The sequence below is a fragment of the Belonocnema kinseyi genome, chromosome 1 (genome assembly GCF_010883055.1).
Source record: "Belonocnema kinseyi isolate 2016_QV_RU_SX_M_011 chromosome 1, B_treatae_v1, whole genome shotgun sequence".
Taxonomy (NCBI): domain Eukaryota; kingdom Metazoa; phylum Arthropoda; class Insecta; order Hymenoptera; family Cynipidae; genus Belonocnema; species Belonocnema kinseyi.
Window position 1 is genome coordinate 31,919,081 of NC_046657.1, and position 24,103 is coordinate 31,943,183.

Below are 24,103 nucleotides of genomic sequence, written 5' to 3' on the forward strand. Positions count from 1 at the left end.
ATTTTTAACCAAGAAGATAAATTTCTGCAAAAAAATATTAATTTTCAACTAAAAAAATCATGTTGCAACTAAATAATGAATATTTAGATTTTTAGGCAAAAATTAATGTTTAACCAAATAGATAAGTTTTTATTTAAAATTATGGTATACAAAACTGAAACAATAGTTACATTTTCAGTTTAAAAAAATAGTTTTCAACCGGAAAAAAAATTTTGTTCAACAAAATAGTTAAATTTTCGGCAAAAAATTATTTTTCATCCAAAGAAAAAACAGGTTTTGAATCAATTCGCTCATTTTTCAACCAAATAAATGAATTATTAATTAAAATGTTACAATTCTAATCGCAAAAGTAATTTTCAAAAAAAAAGTTAACTTTTAAGCAAGTAATTTTATTTCTAAACTAAGAAAGGAGTTTTCACTAAAATGATAAATATTCAACTGGAATACTTGAATTTTTAAACAAGAAGATTAACTTGTAAAGAAAAAGATAATTTTCCAAAAAAAAAATTGATTTTTAACAAATTATGCAGATTTTCAACGAAAAAGGTACATTTTCAGTTAAAAAACACAAATTTTCATCCGAATTGTTGAATTTTGAACAAGAAAAGATCAATTTTCATCCAAACTGATGATTTTTTTAACTAAAATGATAAATCTGCAAGCCGTATGGTTGAATTTTATATAAAAAAGATTAAATTTCAACCACAAAAATTAATTTTCTATATAAAAAGGCGAATTTTTCACAAAGTACATACATTTTCAGACAATTTAATTGCTAAATAAATAAATAAAAATTAAAATTAAATAATAAATTATAATTTAATTAGAGTAAACTGAGATAATTATTATTAAAATAATGGAAACTTGAACTTTACTGCGATTAGAAGTAAATTTCCGTTATTTTTAATTAAATTTCCGGTCATTTCCGGGCCAATTCACCACCCTGATAATGGTCTAGATTGTTTGTGTGAAGTAAAATAATGGGCAAAAAATACTGAACATTATATTAAATGTAATTTACGTGGCTTCTATCTATATATTCTTACCCTTGGGATCCTAGATGGCTCTCCTGTAGTTCACTCTTTCACTATTTTTACACTAAACATCCATTTTTCTCCGTGTACCCGACTTACTAAGCATTCTATCGTTATTAACGCCTCACCCAACTTTTATACAGTTTGGATGTTTTTATAAAGTGCCATTAGATCATAATATTATTACAATTTTAGGATTGGAATTTGCTATTTCAAATTGCAAAGTGCTTTGAGTTAGTAGAGGAAAAGCGGTTAAGCTCTTAAAACCAGAGAGTATCAAACAGTCCCAATTTTTTAGATTTACCAGTCCTGGAATTTTATAATTTGGCTGGAGACCCAAAATTTCGAGATGTCGCCACGCCGTTTGGCGTCGCAGGACGCACGTTTTCTATAATTCTGTATTGTTCATGGCGAACAGGATGACCAACCATTGAGCGCCAACTTTTCTAGTCAATGTTCCGCGAAAATTCAAATTGGATAAATGAATTTTTTTACAAATTCATAATAAAAGTTTATAGTTTATACATAAAATAAAGTAAAAGTTTAAGTCATTCCATTTGAAAAGAACAACATTAATATTTTAATTACTGGTCCCTTTTTTTGCATAGTTCTATATTAAAAAAAAAAAATTATTCTCTACTGGAAGAAGGTTTTAAAGTTGTCTCTCCATATTTTTTTCTATTTTTTTACACTAAATACTTGGATTTTAAATTGAATAAAAATTAAATAGTAAAATTTTCAACAGAAAGAACGAATTTGAAAAGGAATTTGAATTTTCAATAAAAAAAGATGAATTTTTAATCAAGAAGATTAATTTTTTACTACGAAGACGAACTTTCAGCAAAAAAATTCTGTTTTTTCAATCAAATAATTTAGTTTCAAATATAAAAGGTGACTTTTCAACCAATAATTGAATAGTTACATTTTCAGTTTAAAAAATTAATATTCAAACAAATAGAAATCAATTTTTAACGAATTAGTTACATTTTTAACTAGAAAAAACTTCAACAAAATAGTTTAAGTTTAAACAAAATAGTTAATTTTTCAAACAATGAAATTAATTTTTTTTTAAATTAATTTTGAAAATTTTGAAAATTAATTTTGAATTTCGAAAATGAATTTTCAAGTTTCAAAGAAAAAATTGAATCTTTAAACAAACAAATTAATTTTCAAACAAAATACATTAAAGTTTTAAAAAAGAAGAAGAATTTTCTACCGAAAAAGATTGACTTTGAACCAAAAACGTAACAGTAAAATTTTGAACCGAAAAACAACCAATTTTATTTTAAGTTCCACTTTTAACCAACAAGACGAACTTTAAATAAAAAAAAAATCTTTCACCAAAAATGGAATAGCTATATTATCAGTTTAAAAAAATGCAGCTAAAAAAAAGAATTTTCAATAAAATAGTTAAATTTTCAACGTAGTAAATAAATTATCATCCAAAAGAATCAATTTTCAACCAAAAAAGGAAGACTTAAATATTCATAAAAAAAGATAAATTTTGAAAAAAAAAACATCAATTTTCAAACAAGGAGAATAATTCTCTACCAAAAACTAAGAATTTTGAACAAAATACAGGAATTTCTAATTTAAAAATATAATTTTCAAGAAAAGAAAATGAAGTTTCAAATATATAGTTAACTTTAAAGCTAAAGAAAGTAATTTTATAACAAAAATGTGATTTTTCAACCGAAAAGATTAATTTCCAAACACAGAAACCGAATTTTCAATTGAAAAAAAAATAATTTTCTACTAAAAAGACGAATTTTAAACTAAAAAAAAAATAAATTTTTAACAAAAAAATTAAAATTTCAACAACTAAATAACCGATTTAAAAAAATTTTAATCTTGAGCTGAAAATATAAATTTCTAAACTAAAAATTAATTTTCTTCTAAAAAAAATAATTTAAAAGTAAAAAAGCTATGTGTTTAAGCAAATATGGAAAGTTACATTTTCATTTGAAAAAACGAATCTTCAAAGAAATTTTTAAACAAAGACATTAATTTTTAACCAAAATAGATAAATTTGCAAACAAGAAAAATAATTGTCTACCAAAGAAAATAAATTTTCAATAAAATACAGAAATTTTGAACCACATACTTAAATTTTCAATTAATGGAGGTAAATTTTAAACATTTAACCAAAAAGAAGAATTCTAGGCTAAAAAGGAATTTTTTGCCATAAATAGAATACCTACATTATCAGCTTTAAAAAAATTTCGGTTAAAAATAAAATAAATAAATTATAATCTAGAAAAAATCAATTTTCAGCAAAAAATGGGAGAGTTAAGTTTTTAACCGAAAAACAACAAATTTGGAAAAAAAGATCAATTTTCAAACAAGGAGAAAAATTCTCAACCAAAAAATACGTCTTCTTAACAAAATACAGGAACTTTCAATTAAAAAATATAAATTTCCAAGCAAAAGAAATTAATTTTCAAAAATATAGTTAACTTTAAAGTCAAAGAAACCAATTTTCTACCAAAAAGATGATTTTTCAACCAAGAAGATTAATTTTGGAACACAGAAGTCGAATTTTCAATGAAATACATTAATTTTCAATCAAAAATATTAATTTTCTACTAAAAAGACGAATTTTAAACTAAAGAATGTAAATTTCCAACAACAAAAAAACGGATTAAAAAAATCATCCTGACATAAAAAGATGAATTTCTAAACAAAAAAATTAATTTTCTCCGAAAAAAGGAATTAAAAACTAAAAATCTACGTTTTTAATCAAATATGGAAGTTACATTTTCAGTTTAAAAAATTAATTTGAATATTAAACAAGTTAATTTCCAAGAAATCGTTAATTTATGAAGCAAAAAAATAAATTTTTGACCAAATAGTTGAATTTTCAACTAAAAGATATATTTTCAACCCAAAATAGAATATTAAAAATTTTAATTCACAAAACTAATTTTCAATATGAAGCAGAATTCTATTTTTTAATAAAATACGTGAATTTTCAACTAAAAAAAATTAATTTTAAAAAGAAAATAAGGAGTTTAAAAAAGACGGTAGAATTTTTAAACAAGAAGAGTAACTACGTCTGAAAAGAGTACAAATTTTGAAGAAAATACATGAATTTTCAATTAAAAAAAGATACATTTTTGACAAAAAATGGAATACTGCAATTTTCAGTTAATTTTTAAACGAGAAAAATATTCAAACGAGTGATTAAATTTTCAATATAAAAAATTTATTTTTAGCTGAAAAAACAAATAAAAAAAATAGATAAATTTTCTACCAGGGTTTAGAATCTCCAAAGAAGAAAATGATTATTCAATTATGTATTTCAACTTTCATCCAAGTAGTTGAATTCAGCCTAAAATGATAAATTTTCAACTAAAAATATATTCTAGTCAAGGACGAAGAAGAAATTCCACTAAACTGTTGAATTTTTAAGCATTTGTTATTTTTCGCTATAAAAAAAAATATGAAAATTATAAAAAGTGTACCTTGAAACCTTCTTTCAGAAAAACAATAATGTTATATTTTTGCAACTAAGAACACCGCAAGAAAAGCAGACCAATATTCAAAATATGTCTTGTTTTTGCTCTTTTCAAACTGAATAACTCATACTTTTAGTTTTATGAATAAACTATAAACTTTGATTAATAATTTGTATAAAAAAAGCAAATTTACATTTATCCAATTTAAATTTTCGCGGGACTTAAACACAAACAACTAGCGCCACCTATCGACTAGTAAACTCCCCTATGGATTGGCTAAATTTGGCGCATGAGTGGAAAAATAAACTCCACTGCGCATGCCCGAAATTTGAGCCAATAGCTGGTCGCCATGAATAATAAAAAATGCTAGAAGTGTGCCCTGTGGGCGCCAAAAGAAGTGACGACATTAGCTTTGAGTTTCGGTAGTCCAGCCTAATTACAAATCTTTTTCCAAAGACTGATATTTATCTCGTAAAGTCCCTTAATTTTGTGAAATTTCTTACTTTTTCAGCAAAAGTCGAATGTGAGTGTCGGAAACTGTTGGAAAGACAGCGCTGATTTTTGCGACCTGGATCTCGGCGTCCGAATGATTTTGAATAAAACTCGTCTCCATGTTTCCAATTGGAGTTGGGGATCCGATTGTCAGATCTCCGAGCCGATTGGTCATCGCACTGATTGATCGGGTGGACATCGGAGTCTTCAGGTCCTATAATCACAAAATCCCTGACTGAGGTCCTTTAATTTATTGAATCTATCTTTTCCATTTAACTTCCGGTCTGGTTACTTCGAGGGGGGAACAACTCTTCAAAATCCGGTCCAGCAGAGGTTGATTAAACCGAATTATATCGAAGTTTCAATGAAAATTGATTGTTTTTTAACCACATTTTTTCATTTTTAACAAAATAGATAAACCTTAAACTAAATGGTTAAATTTTTAACCATAAAGTTAAATTTTCAACAAAAAAGAAATAAAATTTTTACTGTCCAGTTGAATTTTTAACTAATGATGAATCTTAAACTGGAATAGTTAAATTTTCAGTTAAAATATATATTTTCAACAACAAAATTATTTTTTACAAAAATAGTTTCCCAGTGGGCACACGATTTGGTGACGTATTCACGACATCGTTACGACATCTTTACGACAACTTTACGATACCCTATGTCCATGTCGTTAATGTGTCCTTACGATATTGTAAAAACGTCGTATAATCTGACGATGTCTTTATGATATCGTAAAGACACATTAACGACATGGACATAGGATATCGTAAAGTTGTCGTAACGATGTCGTGAAGACGTCGCCAAACTGTGAGCCCACTGGGTGACTTTTCAATCAAATAGATAAGTTTTAAACCAAAAGATAGATTGTCCATCAAAAATCTTAATTTTCTACAAAAAAACACGAAATTTAAACAAAATATTTGAATTTTAAGAGACAAATTTTCATCAAAAATGAAATAGTTACATTTTTAGTCAAAAGCTTTAATTTTTAACAAAAAAAAACGTATTTCCAAGAAAATAGTTAAATAACTTAAGAATTACTTTTTAAATAAATTACTGAATTTTAAACAAAACAGATTAACTTCTTATTAAATAGTTGAATTTTTAACAAAGATTAATTTTCAGCCAGATATAAATTTTCAACTCAAATGATGAAGATTAACTGAAAAAATTGATTTTCAGTTAAAAAATAAATATTTAACTAAAAAAAAAAAAGATTTTGTAACAAAATAATTCAATTTAAAACAAAATGAACCCCCTCGAATAAAAAAATTGAATTTTTAACAAACTATTTCAACATATCAAAAGTAGTTCATTTTTCTACTGAAAAGGATCAATTTACCATCAAAAATGAAAAAGTTAAATTTTCAGATAAATAAATTATTTTTATACCAAAATAGAATTTTTTCTCCATAATATAGTTAGTTTTTACTAAAAAAAATTAACTCTCTACAATAATAGTTGAATTTTGAATTCCAAAAAAGGTGAATTATCAGCAAAAAAAGTTTAATTTTTAACCAAATACTTCAATTACGGATTTTCCACAACAAAAAGATCATTTTTTTAACAAAAATAAATTTATAAGTGGATTACTCATAATAAAAGTAAATTACTTTGTATTACAATTCGATTACTCGAATTACAAGTGGATTACTTCAGATTACAACTATATTTTGTCGGATTACAAGTGGATTATTGGCATTACAAGTGGATTATTTTGTATTAAAATTAGATTGATTTATATTGAAAGTGGATTACTTCGTATTACAATTGGATTACTCGAATTACAAGTGGATTACTTCGGATTGCAACTTTATTTCTGCGGATTACTTTAGATTACAAGTGGTTTACTTCAGATTACAAGTGGATTACTTTAGATGACAAGTGGATTACTGTAGATTACAAGTGGATTACTTTAGATTAGAAGTGGATTACTTTGGATTACATGTGGATTACTTCGTATTACAATTATATTACTCGGCTTACAAGTGTAGTGCTCATATCAAAAGTGGATTACTTCGTATTACAATTGGATCACTTAAATTACGAGTGGATTACTCTATTAAAAGTGGATGACTGCAGATTAAAAGTAGATAACTTCTTATAACAATTGGATTACAAGTGGATTACTTCAGATTTCAAATGGATTACTTCGTGTTACAACTGGATTACGGGCATTATAAGTGGATTACTCTTATTAAAAGTGGATTACTTCATATTACATTTGGATTACTCAAATTACATGTGGATTACCTCCGATTGCAACTGTACTTCTTCGCATTACAAGTGGATTGATTTAGATTACAAGTGGATTACTTCGTATTACCGTTAGATTGCTCAGTATAAAAGTGGATTACTCATATTAAAATAGGATTACTTCGTATTGCAATTGGATTACTCAAATTACGAGTGGATTACTCATATTAAAAGTGGATTACGGCAGATTAAAAGTAGATAACTTCGTATTACAATTAGATTACAAGAGGATTACTTCAGATTTCAAGTGGATTACTTTGTATTATAATTGGACTACTCATATTAAAAGTGGATTAATTCGTATTAGAATCGGATTACTCGAATTACAAGTGGATTACTTTGGATCACAACTGTATTTCTTCGGATTACAAGTGGATTACTTTAGATTAAAAGTGGATTACTGGCATTTCAAGTGGATTACTTCGTATTAAAACTAGATTACTCAGCTTACAAGTGGATTATTTACATTAAAAAGTGGATTACATTATATTAAAAGTGGATTACTTCATATGACAATTGGATTACTCAAATTGCGAGTGGATTACTCATATTAAAAGTGGATTACTGCAGATTAAAAGTGGATAACTTCGTATTACAATTGGATTACAAGTGCATTACTTCAGATTTCAAGTGAATTACTCGAATTACAAGTGAGTTATTTCGGGTTAAAAGTGGATTATTTCCAGTTATTTAGGGATTATTTCAAATAACAAGTGGATTATTGCGGATTGCAACTGGGTTGTTCGGATTATAAATGTATTTCTCAGATTAAAAGTGGATTAAAAATGGTTTTAAGTGTATTACTTCGCATGGAAAGTGGATTACTGCTTCTTACAAGTGGATTACAACTGAATTATTCGAATTACAAGTGGATTACTTCAGATTACAAGTGGATTACTTCGGGTTGGGAATGTATTACTTCTGACTGGAAGTGGATTAGCCGGATTAAACGTGGATTACTTATAATTGCATTGAATTCATCGGATTACAACGGTTTACCAGATCGTATAACCCAGCAGTTAAGCGGATTCCCAGACTTGTTTCCCCCTCGGGTTTCTTTTCTGCATCTTATTCTTTTGCCCACTTTTTCGAGGGAAATTGGCGGATTTTTGGGGAACTATACAATCCAACCTACCTGCAAACTCGGAGGCAAGAACGCAGGTTGCGGATTGTGATAAGGCGATGGGATTGGATATACCTGTGGAGGCCTGTGGGCTCCATTATAAATTATATGTCCGCCATTTCCTGTGTACTTTTGTTCCCAGAACAAATCCAGATGCAGCGTGCAAATATGCATTAACATTGTTTATCAAATAATTCATGATTTATTAAAATTCGATCATTTTTTTAAAGAAGCGACAGTAAGAAAAAATTCAAATACAAAAACAGAGGATACAATAATTATTTTTTGCAAGTTTAAGTTTTTTTTTTTTAATATTGGATCCATTGTCTGAATATCAGAGTTGTACGGACGTTTAGAGATTTTTGTAAAATTTGGATGAGTGAAATTTGTGGTTGAAAAAACTTTCTAACATTTTTTTAATTCAGGGATTGACGGGATTTTTTATTTTGAGGTCCGAATTTTTTTAACACCGCATCGCCCAAATTGCTGATTAAATTTTTATTATTTTTGCAGCTGTATCGTATAAATTAAAGGTATTTTAAATGCAATTCAAAAACAAAAAATCAAAACGGGGCTCAAAAAAATAAAAAAATAAACACTTGACGCAAAAAATTATGACAAATCAGAATATTTATACTAAAAAAAACCCTTTTGAACGAAAAATCGAAAATCTATTTTTTGAGCCCCCTTTTTAAAATTTGATTTTTTTATTTTTTTTATTTTTTTGAAATTCCACAATTTCTACGCTACACCTGCGAAAATCATTAGAACTCAATCAGCGGTTTGACAGGTATGCTGTTTTAAAAAAAGTCGGATTTTTGAAATATTCAGGAAATGGATTGACTCACCAAGAAGAAGAATTTTCTACCAAAAAATAAACGAATTTGCAACAAAACACATGAATTTTCAACCTAATAGTTGAACTTAACATTTGAAAATTGAAGAAAATTCAACTATTTGAAAATCAGTGTCCAATTTTGTTCAATTTTTTTAATTTTTCGATTTTTTCAATTTTCAAGAGCTGTAAATTCGATTTTCTTCAATTGACAAAAGAATTTTTAAATGTTGAAAATTAAATGATCATTTTTCTTCAATTTTTCAACAGTTAAATTTCCTACAGATGAAAATTCGATTTTCTATTTTCTTCAATTTTCAACTTTCTTTAATGTTCAATTTTTTTCAATTTAATAAATAAAACAAGTTTAGAAATCAAAACTGATTTGAAAGTTCAACTTACAAAACAGTTTACTTTTTTGTCCGAAAATATAAATTTTTAAGAAAAATTAATATATAATATGAAAAATAAATATATAATAAAAGTAATTAATAATATTCAACTAACAAGATGAATTTTTAATTAAAATGAGGAATCTTCCACAAAAACTGAAGTTTTCAATGAAAGAAATGAATGTTCAAATAAAATGATAAATATTAAACAAAAACAACTTAATTTTCAACCAAATATAGTAGAATTTTCAACTAAAAATTAAACATTTTAACTTTTAACGAAATAGTTCAATTTTTAAGAAAGAGATGAATTTTCAAATAAAATTATAAATCATCAACCAACACAGACTAACTTCCAACCAAATAGATGAATTTTAGCTTAAATAATTGAATTTTCGAATAAAAAGAAAATTTGCAACCAAAAACGAAACAGTTTGATTTTCAAAAAAAGAAAAAAAAAGAATTTTCAATCTATCAATTAATTTTTCGACCAATCAGATGAATTTTTCATCAAAATGATGAATCTCCAATCCAAAATGTTATTTTTAAAAAGTTTAGTTTTGCCACGAAAAAGAAGGCATTTAACACCAAAAAGTTGAATTTTCAAAAAAAAGTATTAAATTTTCTATAAAACAGTTTAACTTTAAATCTGAAAATATAAATTCTGAACAAAAAAAGTTCATTTTCAACTGAAAAAGAAACATTTTCAACCAAAAATTTAACAGTATAATTCTTCAATCAAAACAGAATAATTTTCAACAAAATAATTCAATTTTTAAATAAAAAAGATACATTTTTAACAAAAAATAAGATAGTTTAATTTTCAACAAAACGAAAAATACCATTTTAAAACAAATAATTAAATTTTTGATCAAACAGATGAAGTTTTAATCAAAATGATGAATATTCAATCAAAAAATATTATTTTCAACCAAACTGTTCAATTTTTCCACGAAAAAGAACAAATTTCTATCCAAATAGATAAATTTTCAATAAAAGTATTAAATTTTCTAGAAACCAGTTCAATTTTCAGCCTGAAAATATAAATTTTTAACAAAGAAGTTCATTTTCAACCCAATGATGATGAATTTTGACCCAAAATGATGAATCTTCAAACAAAACAGATTTTCAATCAGTGTTTAATTCTCAATAAAAAAGTCGAATTTCAATCAAATAGTTGAATTTTATACAAAAATAGTTAAATTTTCAATTAAAATTATGAATCTTAAATGAAAACAGATTAATTTTCAATGAAAAAGATGAATTTTCAATTAAAATATTTGTAATTTTAAACTGAAAGAGATCAATTTTAAACCAAAAATGAAATATATCAACTTCCAACCAAATGAAAAACGGTTTTTTAAACCAAATATTTAAATTTTCAACCAAAGAGATTAGTTTTTAATTAAAAATATGAATCTTCAACCGTACGAAAAATCAAATTTTCATTTAAAACAGTTGAATTTTTAATTTAAGAAACAACTTATCAATTATATAATTGAATTTTCAACTAAAAAAGATCATATTTCAACCAAAAATAAAATAAATTTATTTTAATCCAAAGTAATAACGAATTTTCAACCAAATGCATAAATTTTCAATCAAACAGTTGAATTTTCAGCAAAAAATAAAATATATATATATTTTCAATTAAAATTATAAATCTTCAACCACAAAAATTCAAATTTTTGAATAAAAAGATAATTTCAACCAAAGAAAAAATTAAAAAATTAAAAATTGAAACTACAATTTTTTACGAAAAAAGATATTTATTTTTTACAAAATGAAAAATTAATTTTTAACCAACAATTTTTTAACCAAAAAGACTAATTTTTAACAACAAAAAAAACACTGAATATTCGACCAAAAATAAATTTTAAAATAAAAATGAGAATCTTCAACCAAAACAGATCAATATTCAACCAAAAATAAAAATATTTATTTTAAACATGAAGAAAAACCAATTTTCTTAAGGAGGTGAATTTTCAACCAAATAGTTGAATTTTCTACTGAAATATTTTAATTTTAATCTAAAAAGATACATTTTCAACAAAAAATTAAATATATTTATTTTTAAGAAAATTAAAAACGAATTTTCAATCAGAGATTCATTTTGAATAAAAATTATGAATCTTCAACCAAAAAGAAAAAACTCAAATGTTCAATTAAAATAGTTGAATTTTCACCTACAAAAGATAAATTTCCAACCAAGTAGTTGAATTTTCTGCTAAAAAAATGCGACAAAAAATGAAATATATTAACTTTCAACCAAAGAAAAAAGGAATTTTTAACAAATAGTTATATTTTCAACCGAAGAGATTAATTTTCTGATGAAAATTATGAATCTTTAAACAAAAAATACAAATATATTTTCAAATTTTCATGATAAATTTTCAAACATCCGTTTTTAACTATAAATAGAATTGTTTAATATCCAACAAAATAAAAAAAAATTTGCAAAAAAATTGCTTCATTTTCGATCAAATGTGATAAATTTGCATTATTTGCAACTATAATGATGAATCTTTAACTGAAATAGATGAATTTTCAACTAAAATTGTGAATATTTTATTGCAATACTTGCATTTTTAACGAAAATGAAAAGATTTCAAATAAAAAGATTATTTTTTACCACATCAAATTTTAACAAAAAATGGAATAGTTACATTTTCAATCTAAAAAAATTAATTTTTAATCACACTGATGAATTTTTAATGGAAATAATTCATCTTTGACTAAAATAGTTGAATTTTAAACCAAAAAGATGAATTTTTAACTAAAATGATCAATCTTTCACCGTAATAGTTGAATTTTCAACTAAAAAAAATGAAATTTCAACTAAAATGATAAATTTTTTAATAAAATGATAAATAGTTCACTGGAATACTTGAATTTTCACCCAAAAATATGAATTTTCTAACAAGAAGATTAATTTTCTACCAAAAAATACGAGTTTTCAACAAAATATATGAATTTTCAACGAATTAGTTGAATTGTTTACTTAAAAAAGACCAATTTTCAACCAAATAGTAGAATTTTGAACTAACAAATTTATACTTTCAGCAAAAAATGGAATATTTAGATTTTCATTTTTTTTTAAATTATTAATTCACAACCAAACAAATTAATTGCTTAACTAAAATTATGAATCTTTTGAAAAGTTGAATTTTGAACCAAAAATAAGAATATTTGACAAAAATTATGCATATTTTACTCCAATAGTTGAATTTTTCAACATAAACGATTAATTTCTACCAGAAAAAATGAGAATTTTCAACAATGTACATGAATTTTAAATTAAAAAGATAAACTGTCAACAAAAAATTGAATAGTAAAATTTTCAGTTTAAAAAAAACTAATGTTCAAGCAAAATAGATTAATTTTAAACTAAAAAAAATGATGGAAAATAAAATTGAAATAGTTACATTTTCAGTTGAAAAAAATATAATTTTCAAGCAAAAGAAAACTAATTTTGTTTTAATTTTCAAACAAAGTGATGAATTTTCAAATAAAATCCAGAATCTTCAACGGGAATAATTACACATCCAGTTTAAAAATATAATAATTTTCAAGAAAATAAAACAGAAAAAAAAACATATTTTAAAACAGAAAGATTAATTTTCAATCAAGAAAATTAATTCCTACCAAAAAAGACGATTTTTCAACTAAAGAAGATAATTTTTCAACTAAAAAAAATAACTTTTCAAATAAAAATTGGATAGTTAAATTTACAGTTTAAAAAAATAATTTTAAGCAATTTACTTTAATTATTTTTAAAAATTTTTAATTTAAATTTATTTAATAGTAAAAAATTCAAATGGATAAATTTTCAACAAAAGAGTACCATTTTTCACGAAAATCAGTTAAATTTTTACTCAAAAAGATACATTTTCAACCAAATAGTTGAATTTTCAACCAAAAACGACGAATTTTCAAAAAAAGGGAATTTTAAATTCACATGATGAATCTTTAACCAAACAAAATTTATTTTCAACTAAACAGTTCCATTTTTCACGAAAAAAAAAATGAATTAAAAAAAAGAAAGTTAAATTTTCAAATAAAGAGATCAATTTTCAACTAGAAACTAATTTTCTAATTAAAATTATGAATTTTCGACCAAGAAACAAACAAAATTTTCAATTAAAACAGTTAAATTTTCAACTAAAAAATACACATTTTCAAGGAAATTATTAAATTTTCAAATAAAAAAAGTTAAATTTTCAACCGAAAATAAATTATATTAATTTACAATCAAAGGCAAAACGAATTTTTAAACAAACTGTTAAATTTACCATCAAATGGATAAATTTTCAATAACCATGTTTCACGAAAATCGGTAAAAATTTCTACTTAAAAAGATAATTGTTTAACTAATAGTTGATTTTTCAACCTAAAACGACGAATTTTCCAAAAACAAGGGAATTTTAAATTCACATGGTGAATCTTTAAACGAAAAAATTAATTTTCAACTAATCACTTCCATTTTTCACGAAAAACAGTGAATTAAAAAAAAAGAAATAGTTGAATTTTCAAATAAAAAAGATCAATTTTCAATAAACACTAATTTTCTAATTAAAATTATAAATTGTCGACCAAGGAACAAACAAATTTTCAAATTCTCAATTAAAACAATTAAATTTTCAAATAAAAAAAGGTCAATTTTTAACCAAAAATGAAATATATTAATTTTCAACCAAAGGGAAAACGAATTTTCAAACAAATAGTTTAATTTACGATCAAATGGATACATTTTCAATAAAATAGTACCATTTTTCACGAAAATCGGTGAAATTTCTACTCAAACAGATAAATTTTCAACCAAATAGTTGAATTTTCTACCCAAAATGACGAATTTAAAAATAAAAAGAATTTCAAATTCACATGGTGAATCTTTAATAAACAAAAAAATTATTTTCAACTAAACAGTTTTCTTTTTCACGAAAAACAGTGAATTAAAAAAAAAAGAAATGGTTGAATTTTAAAATAAAAAAGATCTATTTTCAACCAGACACTAATTTTCTCATTAAAATTATGAATTTTCGACTAAGAAACAAAGAAATTTTCAAATTTTTAATTAAAATAGTTCAATTTTCAGATAAAAAAAGATCAACTTTAAATCAAAAAATAAAATATATTAATTTTCAAACAAAGGCAAAACGAATTTTGAAATAAACAGTTAAATTTAATTTATTTTATTAAAATTCTATTCTATTAAAATTATAAATTGTCGACCAAGGAACAAACAAATTTTCAAATTTTTAATTAAAACAATTAAATTTTTAACTAAAAAATAAACATTTTCAAGAAAATAGTTAAATTTTCAAAAAAAGTATATTTTTAACCAAAAATTAAATATATTAATTTACAATCAAATGGATAAATTTTCAATAAAAGAGTACCATTTTTCACGAAAATCATTGAAATTTCTATTCAAAAAGATAAATTTTCAACCAAATAGTTTTATTTTCAACCCAAAACGACAAATTTAAATAAAGAGAATTTTAAATTCACATGGTGAATCTTTAAAAAAACAAAAAAAATTATTTTCAACTAAACAGTTTTTTTTTCACGAAAAACAGTGAATTAAAAAAAAAGAAAGTTAAATTTTCAACTAAAAAATACACATTTTCAAGGAAATAATTAAATTTTTAAATAAAAAAAGATACATTGTTACCAAAAATGAAATATATTCATTTAAAAGCATAGGGAAAACGAATTTTCAAACAAACAGCTAAATTTACAATCAAATGGATAAATTTTCAATAAAAGAGTAACATTTTTTACGAAAATCGGTCAAATTTCTATTCAAAAAGATCATTGTTATTCCAATTTTCAATTTAAAAATTATATTTTCAAATAAAAAAGATCAACTTTTGACGAAAAATGAAATATATTAATTTAAAACCATAGAAAAAACGAATTTTCAAACAAATAGTTAAATTTACAATCAAATGGATAAATTTTCAATAAAATTTTACCATTTGTCACGAATATCGGTGAAATTTCTACTCTAAAAGATAAATTTTCAACCAAATAGTTGAATTTTCAAAAAAAAGGGACTTTTAAATTCACATGGTGAATCTTTAACCAAAAAATTTAATTTTCAACTAAATAATACACAATTTCAAGGAAATAATTAAATTTTTAAATAAAAAAGATACATTTAAAAAAAAATGAAGTATATTAATTTAAAACCATAGAAAAAAACGAATTTTCAAACAAATAGTTAAATTTACAGTCAAACGGATAAATTTTCAATAAAATTGTACCATTTATCACGAAAATTGGTGAAATTTCTACTCAAAAAGATCAATTTTCAACCAAATAGTTGAATTTTCAACCCAAAACGACGAATTTTCAAAAAAAGGGAATTTTAAATTCACATGGTGAATCTTTACCAAAGAAAAATTTATTTTGAACTAAGCAGTTCCATTTTTCATGAAAAACAGTAAATTAAAAAAAAAGAAATAGTTGAATTGTCAAATAAAAAAAAATCAATTTTCAACTAGACACTAATTTTCTAATTAAAATTATGAATTTTCGACCAACAAACAAACAAATATTCCAATTTTCAATGAAAAAATTAAATTTTCAAATAAAAAAAGACCAACTTTTAACCAAAAATGAAATATATTAATGTACAACCATGGAAAAAACGAATTTTCAAACAAATAGTTAAATTTACAATCAAATGGATAAATTTTCAATAAAATTTTACCATATGTCACGAAAATCGGTGAAATTTCTACTCAAAAAGATAAGTTTTCAACCAAATAGTTGAATTTTCTACCCAAAACGACGGATTTTCAAAAAAAAACTGAATTTTAAATTTACATGGTGAATCTTTAACCAACAAATACTATTTACAACTAAACAGTTACATTTTTCAATAAAAACATTAAATTTAAAAAGAAAAAGGTAATTGTTGCATTATCAAATAAAATTTTTTAAGGAAATAGTTAAATTTACAATAAAATGGATAAATTTTAAATAAAATTGTACCATTTTTCACGAAAATCAGTGGAATTTCTACTCAGAAGGACAATTTTTGTAATAAATAGTAAAATTATCAACCCAAAACGACGAATTTTCAAAAAAAAGGGAATTTTTAATTTCTATGGTGAATCTTTAACAAAAAAAAAAAAAAAAAAAAAAAAACTATTTTCAAGTAAACAGTTCCATTTTTCACGAGAGTCAATTTAAAAAAAAGAAATTGCTGAATTTTCTACCCAACAAAAAAAACGAATTTCCAACCAAATAGTTCATTTTTTTACCAAAAAGGTTTATATTGAACCAAACTATTGAATTTCCAACTCAAAAACACGAATTTTTAACAATAAAAAAAATTGCATATTTAATTTAAAAAAAAGATGACTTTTCAACGAAATTATCAAAGAATAATCAATACGAATTTATTTAATTCCTAAAAATATTTACAGAAACACTTCAAAAATAGGTGAAAAAACCCAGAAAATATGCCAAAAGTCGCGTTTTGAAGTGCCTTAAAAAATGTATATCTTCGAAACGGACTCGCTAGAACGAAAAAAAACTAACCTGCAGCGGAATACTTTCTTGGGTGCTCATCGTCGACCCGGAACTCGGAATAATAGAATTCTGAGATTGCACATATTGAGCATACTGCCAATACCTGACCCTCGGATCCTCCCATGTTGTCGTTCGGTTGAAATGGTTTATAAAATAACTAAAATCACACCAAAATTTATCAATTAAAACTTCACTCTCCACAGCCCTCACCTAACCTAACTTTCCGAAAATTCTTCAATTTTGCTATTATTATTAACAAACAGGGAAAGAAATTAATCGGAAGCGACGAAAATATATGAAATCCGTGGAAAAAGGAATATTTTGGTTGCGTAACTTTCAAGGGGTTTGGATTTCTTTGGGAGTGGATTTTAAACTCGGGTTTTTTGATTTAATAAAGGGGTTTTTGAGTTAATTTTACGCACGGACGGCCACTTCGGGAATCGTATCTGCATTCCCAACCGGGCGGCAATTGATTTCTGTCACTTTCATCCGCCATTTTCGAGTGTTTTGACGTTTTACGGAGAAAACTCGACCGAATTCGAGGAATTGGGTTAGGGTTCGTTTCCATGGCAGATCTTAGGGCGGGTTCACATAATTTTAATGCGCATGCGTCGCATACGGAATCTATTTAACAGTAATGTTGTGACGACAGCTGACAAAATGGCTGCACGCCGAGGGTTAAGCATTAATACTAAATAATACCAGATAGTATTATTACCGGGAACGAAACTTAATTTTTTTTTACAACTTGGACAAAAATGAATTTTCGGGATGAGTGAATAATTCCGATAAATAAAATTCCCAACATTGTAAAATTTCCAAATTGTGAAATTCCTCATAAAAATTTTCAGAATAATACAATTCCTCAATAATAAAATTCCTAAAAAATAAAATACCCGAAGAGTTTATAATATTGCCGAACTGGAAAATTCAGAAAAGTTTATAATATTACCAAATAAGAAAAATTCTTGATGAATAAAATTCCCGAAGTGGAAAATTCCTGAATAATAAAATTCCCGAATTGAAAAATTCCTGAATAATAAAATTCCCGAGCAGTCTATAATAAAACTTAATTGGGCAATCCCCGGCAGCTTATAATATTACTGAATTTTAGAATTTCTGAAAAAATTGCCGAATTGGAAAATGCCTGAATAATAAAATTCCCGAACAGTTTATAATATTACCGAATTTGAAAGTTCTTGAATTGAAAAATTCTTCGATAATAAAATTCCCGATTAATAAAAATCCTAACAGTTTATAATATAGCCAATTCTGAAATTGCTGAATAATAATATTCCGAATTGTAAAAATTCCCTAAAAGTTTATAATATTAACGAATTGGAAAATTCCCACCAGTTTATAATATTACCGTATTTGAAATTTTCCGAACTGTAAAATTACCAAATAATATAATTCGTGAACAGTTTATAATATTACCGAACTGAAAAATGTCCGATAGTTTTTACAATATTACCGACTTTGAAAATCCTCAAATAATAAAATTTTCGAATCATAACATTCCCGAATAGAAAAATTCCTGAATAATAAAATTCCCAAACAGTCTATGATTGTACTGAATTAGAAAATTGCCGAATTGGAAAATGCCTGAATAATAAAATTCTCGAATAATTTTTAAGATTAGCGAATTTGACAATTCTCAAATTGAAACATTCTTTTATAATAAAATTCCCGAACAGCTAACCAAATTGGAAAATTCTCGACAGTTTATAATATTGCCGAATTTGAAAAATCCCAAATAATAAAATTCACGAATTGTGAAATTCCCGAGTAATAAAATTCCTGAAAAGTTTAGAATATTATCGAATTGTAAAATTCCCGACAATTTATAATATTGCCGAATTTAAAAAATCCCGCATACTAAAATTTCCCAATAATAAAATTCCTGAATTAAACAATTTCTGAATTGGAAAATACTCAATTAATCAAATTTCTTTACAGTTTATGATATTACCAACTTAGAGAATTCCCCAAACGTACAATTTTCGAATAATAAAATTACCGAATTTAAAAATTCCCCAATAATAAAATTCCCGAATTGGAAAATTCCTCAAAAATAAAATTGCAGAATGATAAAAGTCCCGAATAGTTTATGATATCGCCAAATTGGAAAATTTCTGGTAGTTTACAATATTACCGAATTTGAAATTTTCTAAATAATAAAATTTCAGAAATTACAGAATTGTAAAATTGCCGATAGTTTATAATATTACCAAATTTGAACATTCCAAATATGCCGAATTGTAAAATATCCGAACTAGAAAATTCCCGAATTTGAACAATATATTTCTTTAAAACAAATATTATTTATTTATTAAAAATACAGTAATCAAATATTTCTATCTATAATATAACTATAATATAACATATCCGAGCTAGACAATTCCCGAATTTAATCAATTAAAATATTTTGTTACTTAATATTATTTGTTCATTAAAAATACAAATAATCAAATATTTATACTTAAAAAATTTAATTGTGTAAAGTTTCTGAAATTGTTTGAATTTAAAATAACAATAATTGAAAAAAACAATATTTCTAGATGAAAATAATTTCCAACTGTTGCTCTTCAAATTCAAGAAATAATTTTAGAAACCTTACAAATAATTTCTTTCCCTAAAAAATGTTATCCATGTAATTTTAATTGGCAAATAATATTGATTAAAGCCCCATTTTTTTATTATTTTGGTAGTTTTATAAATTAGGAATTTTCTAGTTCGGATATTTTATAATTCGGAAATTTTGAAACTTGGTAATAATAGTATAAACATTCGGGAATTTTGTAATTAGTGATTTTTACAATTTCAGAAATTTTATTTTCTAGGATTTTCAAATTGTCCAAAAATTCTACTCCAGAAATATTTCTTTTTTAATTATTGTTATTAAAAATTCAAACAATAATTTTAGAAACTTCAAAAGTTAAAAATATTTGATTATTGTATGTTTATTAAATAAATAATATTTATACAAGAATTGCGATGGTTTAAGTTCGGGAATTTTATCATTAGGGAATTTTCTGTTGCGGATATTTTATAATTAGGTAATTTTATGCCAAGAATTTTTCAATTCGTTAATATTATAAGCTGTTGAAGAATTTTATTATTCAAATTATACAATTCGGTAATTTTATTAATCAGAAATTTTTCAATTCGCGAATCTTACAGTATAGGGGATTTTCTTTTTCGGGATTTGTCAGTTGTCCTGATTTTTCATCACAAACGTCTTTGGATATTATTTTTCACTTTGAAAATGCTATTTAATTAAATAATAAAATTATTACCAATTTTTTATGGAATTTATAATTTAATGGAATAGTTTTTATACAATAAAGAATAATGCTCACATACACGTATGATGAAAAATCATTTTTTTCGATGTTAGTAAAGAAATAAAATGTTGTCACATGCAATTGGTATTATTGTTTGGCCCTCTGTTTGCAGACATCTTGGATTTCCCTTACCCAACCTGATATGATTGGCTATAAAAAGCGCGCAAATTTAAATAATGAAGTATTTCAATTAATTTTTTATAATAAATCATCATTATGGAATTAATGAAATTAATTTTTGAATCACAGAATAGTCTTTTAGAGTGAAAAGTTAATTAATTATTTGAATTTACTCTAAACAAAGAAATTATTGATTTCAAATTCAAAAAAAGGCCATACCCTTTTTCATCAACTTTAATTTTACATATGATTTGCGGAGTGAGATATCATGTGACTAAACACGAAATACTTACCAAATTAAATACATTTTCTTGTAAAAGGATACATTTTTAACTAAAAAAATTATTTTTTTAACATATAGTTAAATTTCCGACCAAAAAATAGTGGGTTTTCAGTTTAAAAAATTAATTTTCAATTTAGAAAAACAAATATGCAGCAAAATAATTAATTTTAAGCACTAGAAACATTAACTTTTCACCAAAAAAACGAAAGATCTTCTCCGTTGCTCTGCTGGAGATCGTATTTATTTAATCGCTATATTTTTGAAAAAGGATTCTTCTTTCGATCTTTCTCATAGCTTAAGGGAAAAGCACCCGACCGTTAATCAAAGTTCTGTGGTTCGATTCCCAGCGAAGCGAAGGAGAAGATATTTTTTTAGAAATTTTTTAAAATTTAAATTCTCTTTCAAGTTAATTTTAATTATAAATTATAAATCAAATTTTTTATTTAAAGAAGTCTAATTTGAAAACTTGCGTAATGTACGACTATATGTTGTCTCAAAAATTAAAAAATTAAAATTAAAAATAAAATAAAAAGGTATTATGATTCTTTTGTAGCTCATTAACATATTTCAACAAAAGAATTTGTATTAAAAAAGAAACACGTTTTTTTTTCTAATACATTTTTAATTTAGCGCCGTTGCCGACATTTTTCGCCAAACGCATAGATTGGCTACATCTGTAACTGTACAGTGACGTCTTTTTCGCGGGAAAATTTAAACTACCTACATTATACAATTTTTTTTGTAAAGAGAAATTGTTTATAAATATGAATTTCAATGTAAAAATGTCTATAAACGGCTCTCATGTATTATTACCAAATAATAATTAAGAAGCAAAAAATTGAAATAGCTTCTCAAACAAGTTTAAAGTTTTTCCGGAAACTTATGAATTTTTAAAACTTATGAAAATGTTCGGTCATTTATGGTAATTTTACAGGCAAATATGGTAACTTATCATAAATTACCTACATTCAATTTTAAACATTTTTATAAATATCCAAACATTTATGAATTTTCTTCGTAATTTATGGTAATATTTCAGGTAATTTATGAAAAATTAAGACAAATTACCCAAAATTTAATTCAAAATTCCCAGAGATTTGGCGAAATTGTTGGAAACTACGGCAATTTGATCAATTCTATATGGTAACTTTCATTAAATTACCGCAAAATTCTATTGTCTGCCACCAAAATTTACCTAAAGTTCTTACTAGGAGTGGGCTGATTTATCGTAAATTGATGAATTTTCAAGCCAAAAACACTACTTTTTTTGCAAAACAGTTAAATTTTTTAACAAAAAGATAAATTTTCCACCAAAATTTGGAATTTTCAACCAAGGTTAATTTTTTACTAAAATTACGAATTTTTTTAATGAAAGAGATTAATTTTTTTTTTTTAATCATTCGAAATTTTTTAAATTACTTTGAAATCTTCCAAATTTTTTCTGACATTTTTAGAAATTTTTACAGAAATATTGCGAAAAATTGTTTATTTTCTTGAAACCTTTCAAAATTCTGAAGCTTCAAAATTTTTTTCTTAATCCTAAAAATGTTATATTTGGCTTTAAATTTTCGGAAATATTTTCAAATCTTAAATTTTTTCAAAACCCCTAAGTCTAAAAGACGAATTTTTAACCAAGAATTGGTTAAATCATTCTTCTTATGTTAAATTTTCAAGCCTAAAAGACGAATTTTTAACCGGAAAATATGAATCTTTAACAAAAAAAAAAACAAACAAAAAAGCAACCAGGATTAATTTTTTTTTTCAAAAAATACGAATTTTTAACTAAAAAAAAAAAGAATTTTTAATCAAAATGATTTGAAATTTTTTTAATTATCTTGAAATCTTCCAATTCTCTGTTTAATTTTTACAAATTTTTTCAGAAATCTTGAGAAAAGTTTTTTGTTTTCTGGAAACCTTTCAAAATACTGAAGAAGCTTCAACATTTTTTTTATAAATCTTACAAATTTCATATTTTAATTTCAATTTTCGAAAATACTTTCAAATCTTCAATTTTTTCAAAATCTCTAAGCCTTCTAAATATTTTTTTTAAATTGTTTAAATTTTTTCTAAAGATTTTCAGAAATTCTCTTAAAAGTTCAACATTCCTAAAAACCTTCTCATTTTTTTTAATCTTCAAAAATCTTCTTTTTGAAAATTTTTAACGAAAAAATGGTTAAATCATTCTCCTTGGGTTAGATTTTTAAGCCCAAAAAACGAATTTTTATCCCGAAAATATAAATTTTCAACAAAAAAGCTGAGACAAAAATTATTTTTAAATTTTTTCAAAACTCCAAAACTTTCTAAATATTTTTTTAAATTATTTAAATTTTGTATCAAAAAATGTACATCCTAAGAATCGCAATAAAAATTTTGTATTCCCATAAAATTTCAAAATTTTAGATAGCTTCTTATTTTTCTAGAACATTTTTAAAAATCTCTTTTTTATCGATTCTTTTTTTAAATTTTGCTTTGAAATCTTTCAAATCCTTTTTAAAAATTAAAAAATCTGCCATGAATTTCAAGAATTTTTTTCACAACCTGACAAAATTCAGTTTACTTAAAAAATTGTAAAAAATTATATCTTTTCTTCAATATTTAATTAATTTCTTTTGTTTGAAAATTCCATTATTTTGATAAAAATTCTACTATTTTGATAAAGAATAATATATTTGTGGTTGAAATTAATTCTTTACATTTGAAAAGTCAACTATTATATTGTTAAAAATTCTGCCATTTAATTAAAAATGTAATTGTACTGTTGAAAATTCGTCTTTTTGGATAGAAAATCCGTTTTTTTTTTTTAGATTAATAATTAATCTTTTGTTAGAAAACTCATCTTTTTTATTGAAAATTCATCTTTGATGGTAGAAAGTTAATTTTTTTTTTAAGTTTACTATTATGTTGTTGGTTCCTTTTTCATCTCTTTTGGTTAAAAATTTAATTATTTGGTTTAAAATTTTAGCTATTCTGTTCAAGTTTTTTTTTTTTTTTTTTGAAAGTTAAATATTTTTATTTGAAAAGTTTACTATTATCAGGGTGGCCCCATTCGGGAGAACCGGGAAAAATCGGGAGAGAAATATTACACCAGGAGATTTTCGGGAGACAGCTATTCTGTTCAAAAGTCTTTTTTTTTAAATTTAAATATTTTTATTTGAAAAGTTTACTATTATCAGGGTGGCCCCATTCGGGAGAACCGGGAAAATCGG

General features: G+C 24.2%; 1 protein-coding gene across 4 annotated transcripts in view; it reads right to left on the reverse strand.

The window, feature by feature from the left end:
* The window catches only part of LOC117170148, a 38,947-nt gene extending 21,295 nt beyond the window's left edge, over positions 1–17,652 (reverse strand). For 3 of the 4 annotated variants that reach the window (XM_033356729.1, XM_033356714.1, XM_033356705.1), the window contains exons 1-4: positions 17,570–17,652; positions 17,157–17,304; positions 8,388–8,504; positions 4,996–5,198 (exon numbers count right to left, since the gene is read on the reverse strand). In XM_033356729.1, the coding sequence (XP_033212620.1) occupies positions 4,996–5,198; positions 8,388–8,504; positions 17,157–17,304; positions 17,570–17,643 (542 nt within the window). In that variant the 5' untranslated portion in view covers positions 17,644–17,652. The remainder of the gene's footprint in view (positions 1–4,995; positions 5,199–8,387; positions 8,505–17,156; positions 17,305–17,569) is intronic. The other variant, XM_033356721.1, reaches the window with a different exon arrangement.
* Positions 17,653–24,103: the final 6,451 nt, after the last annotated feature.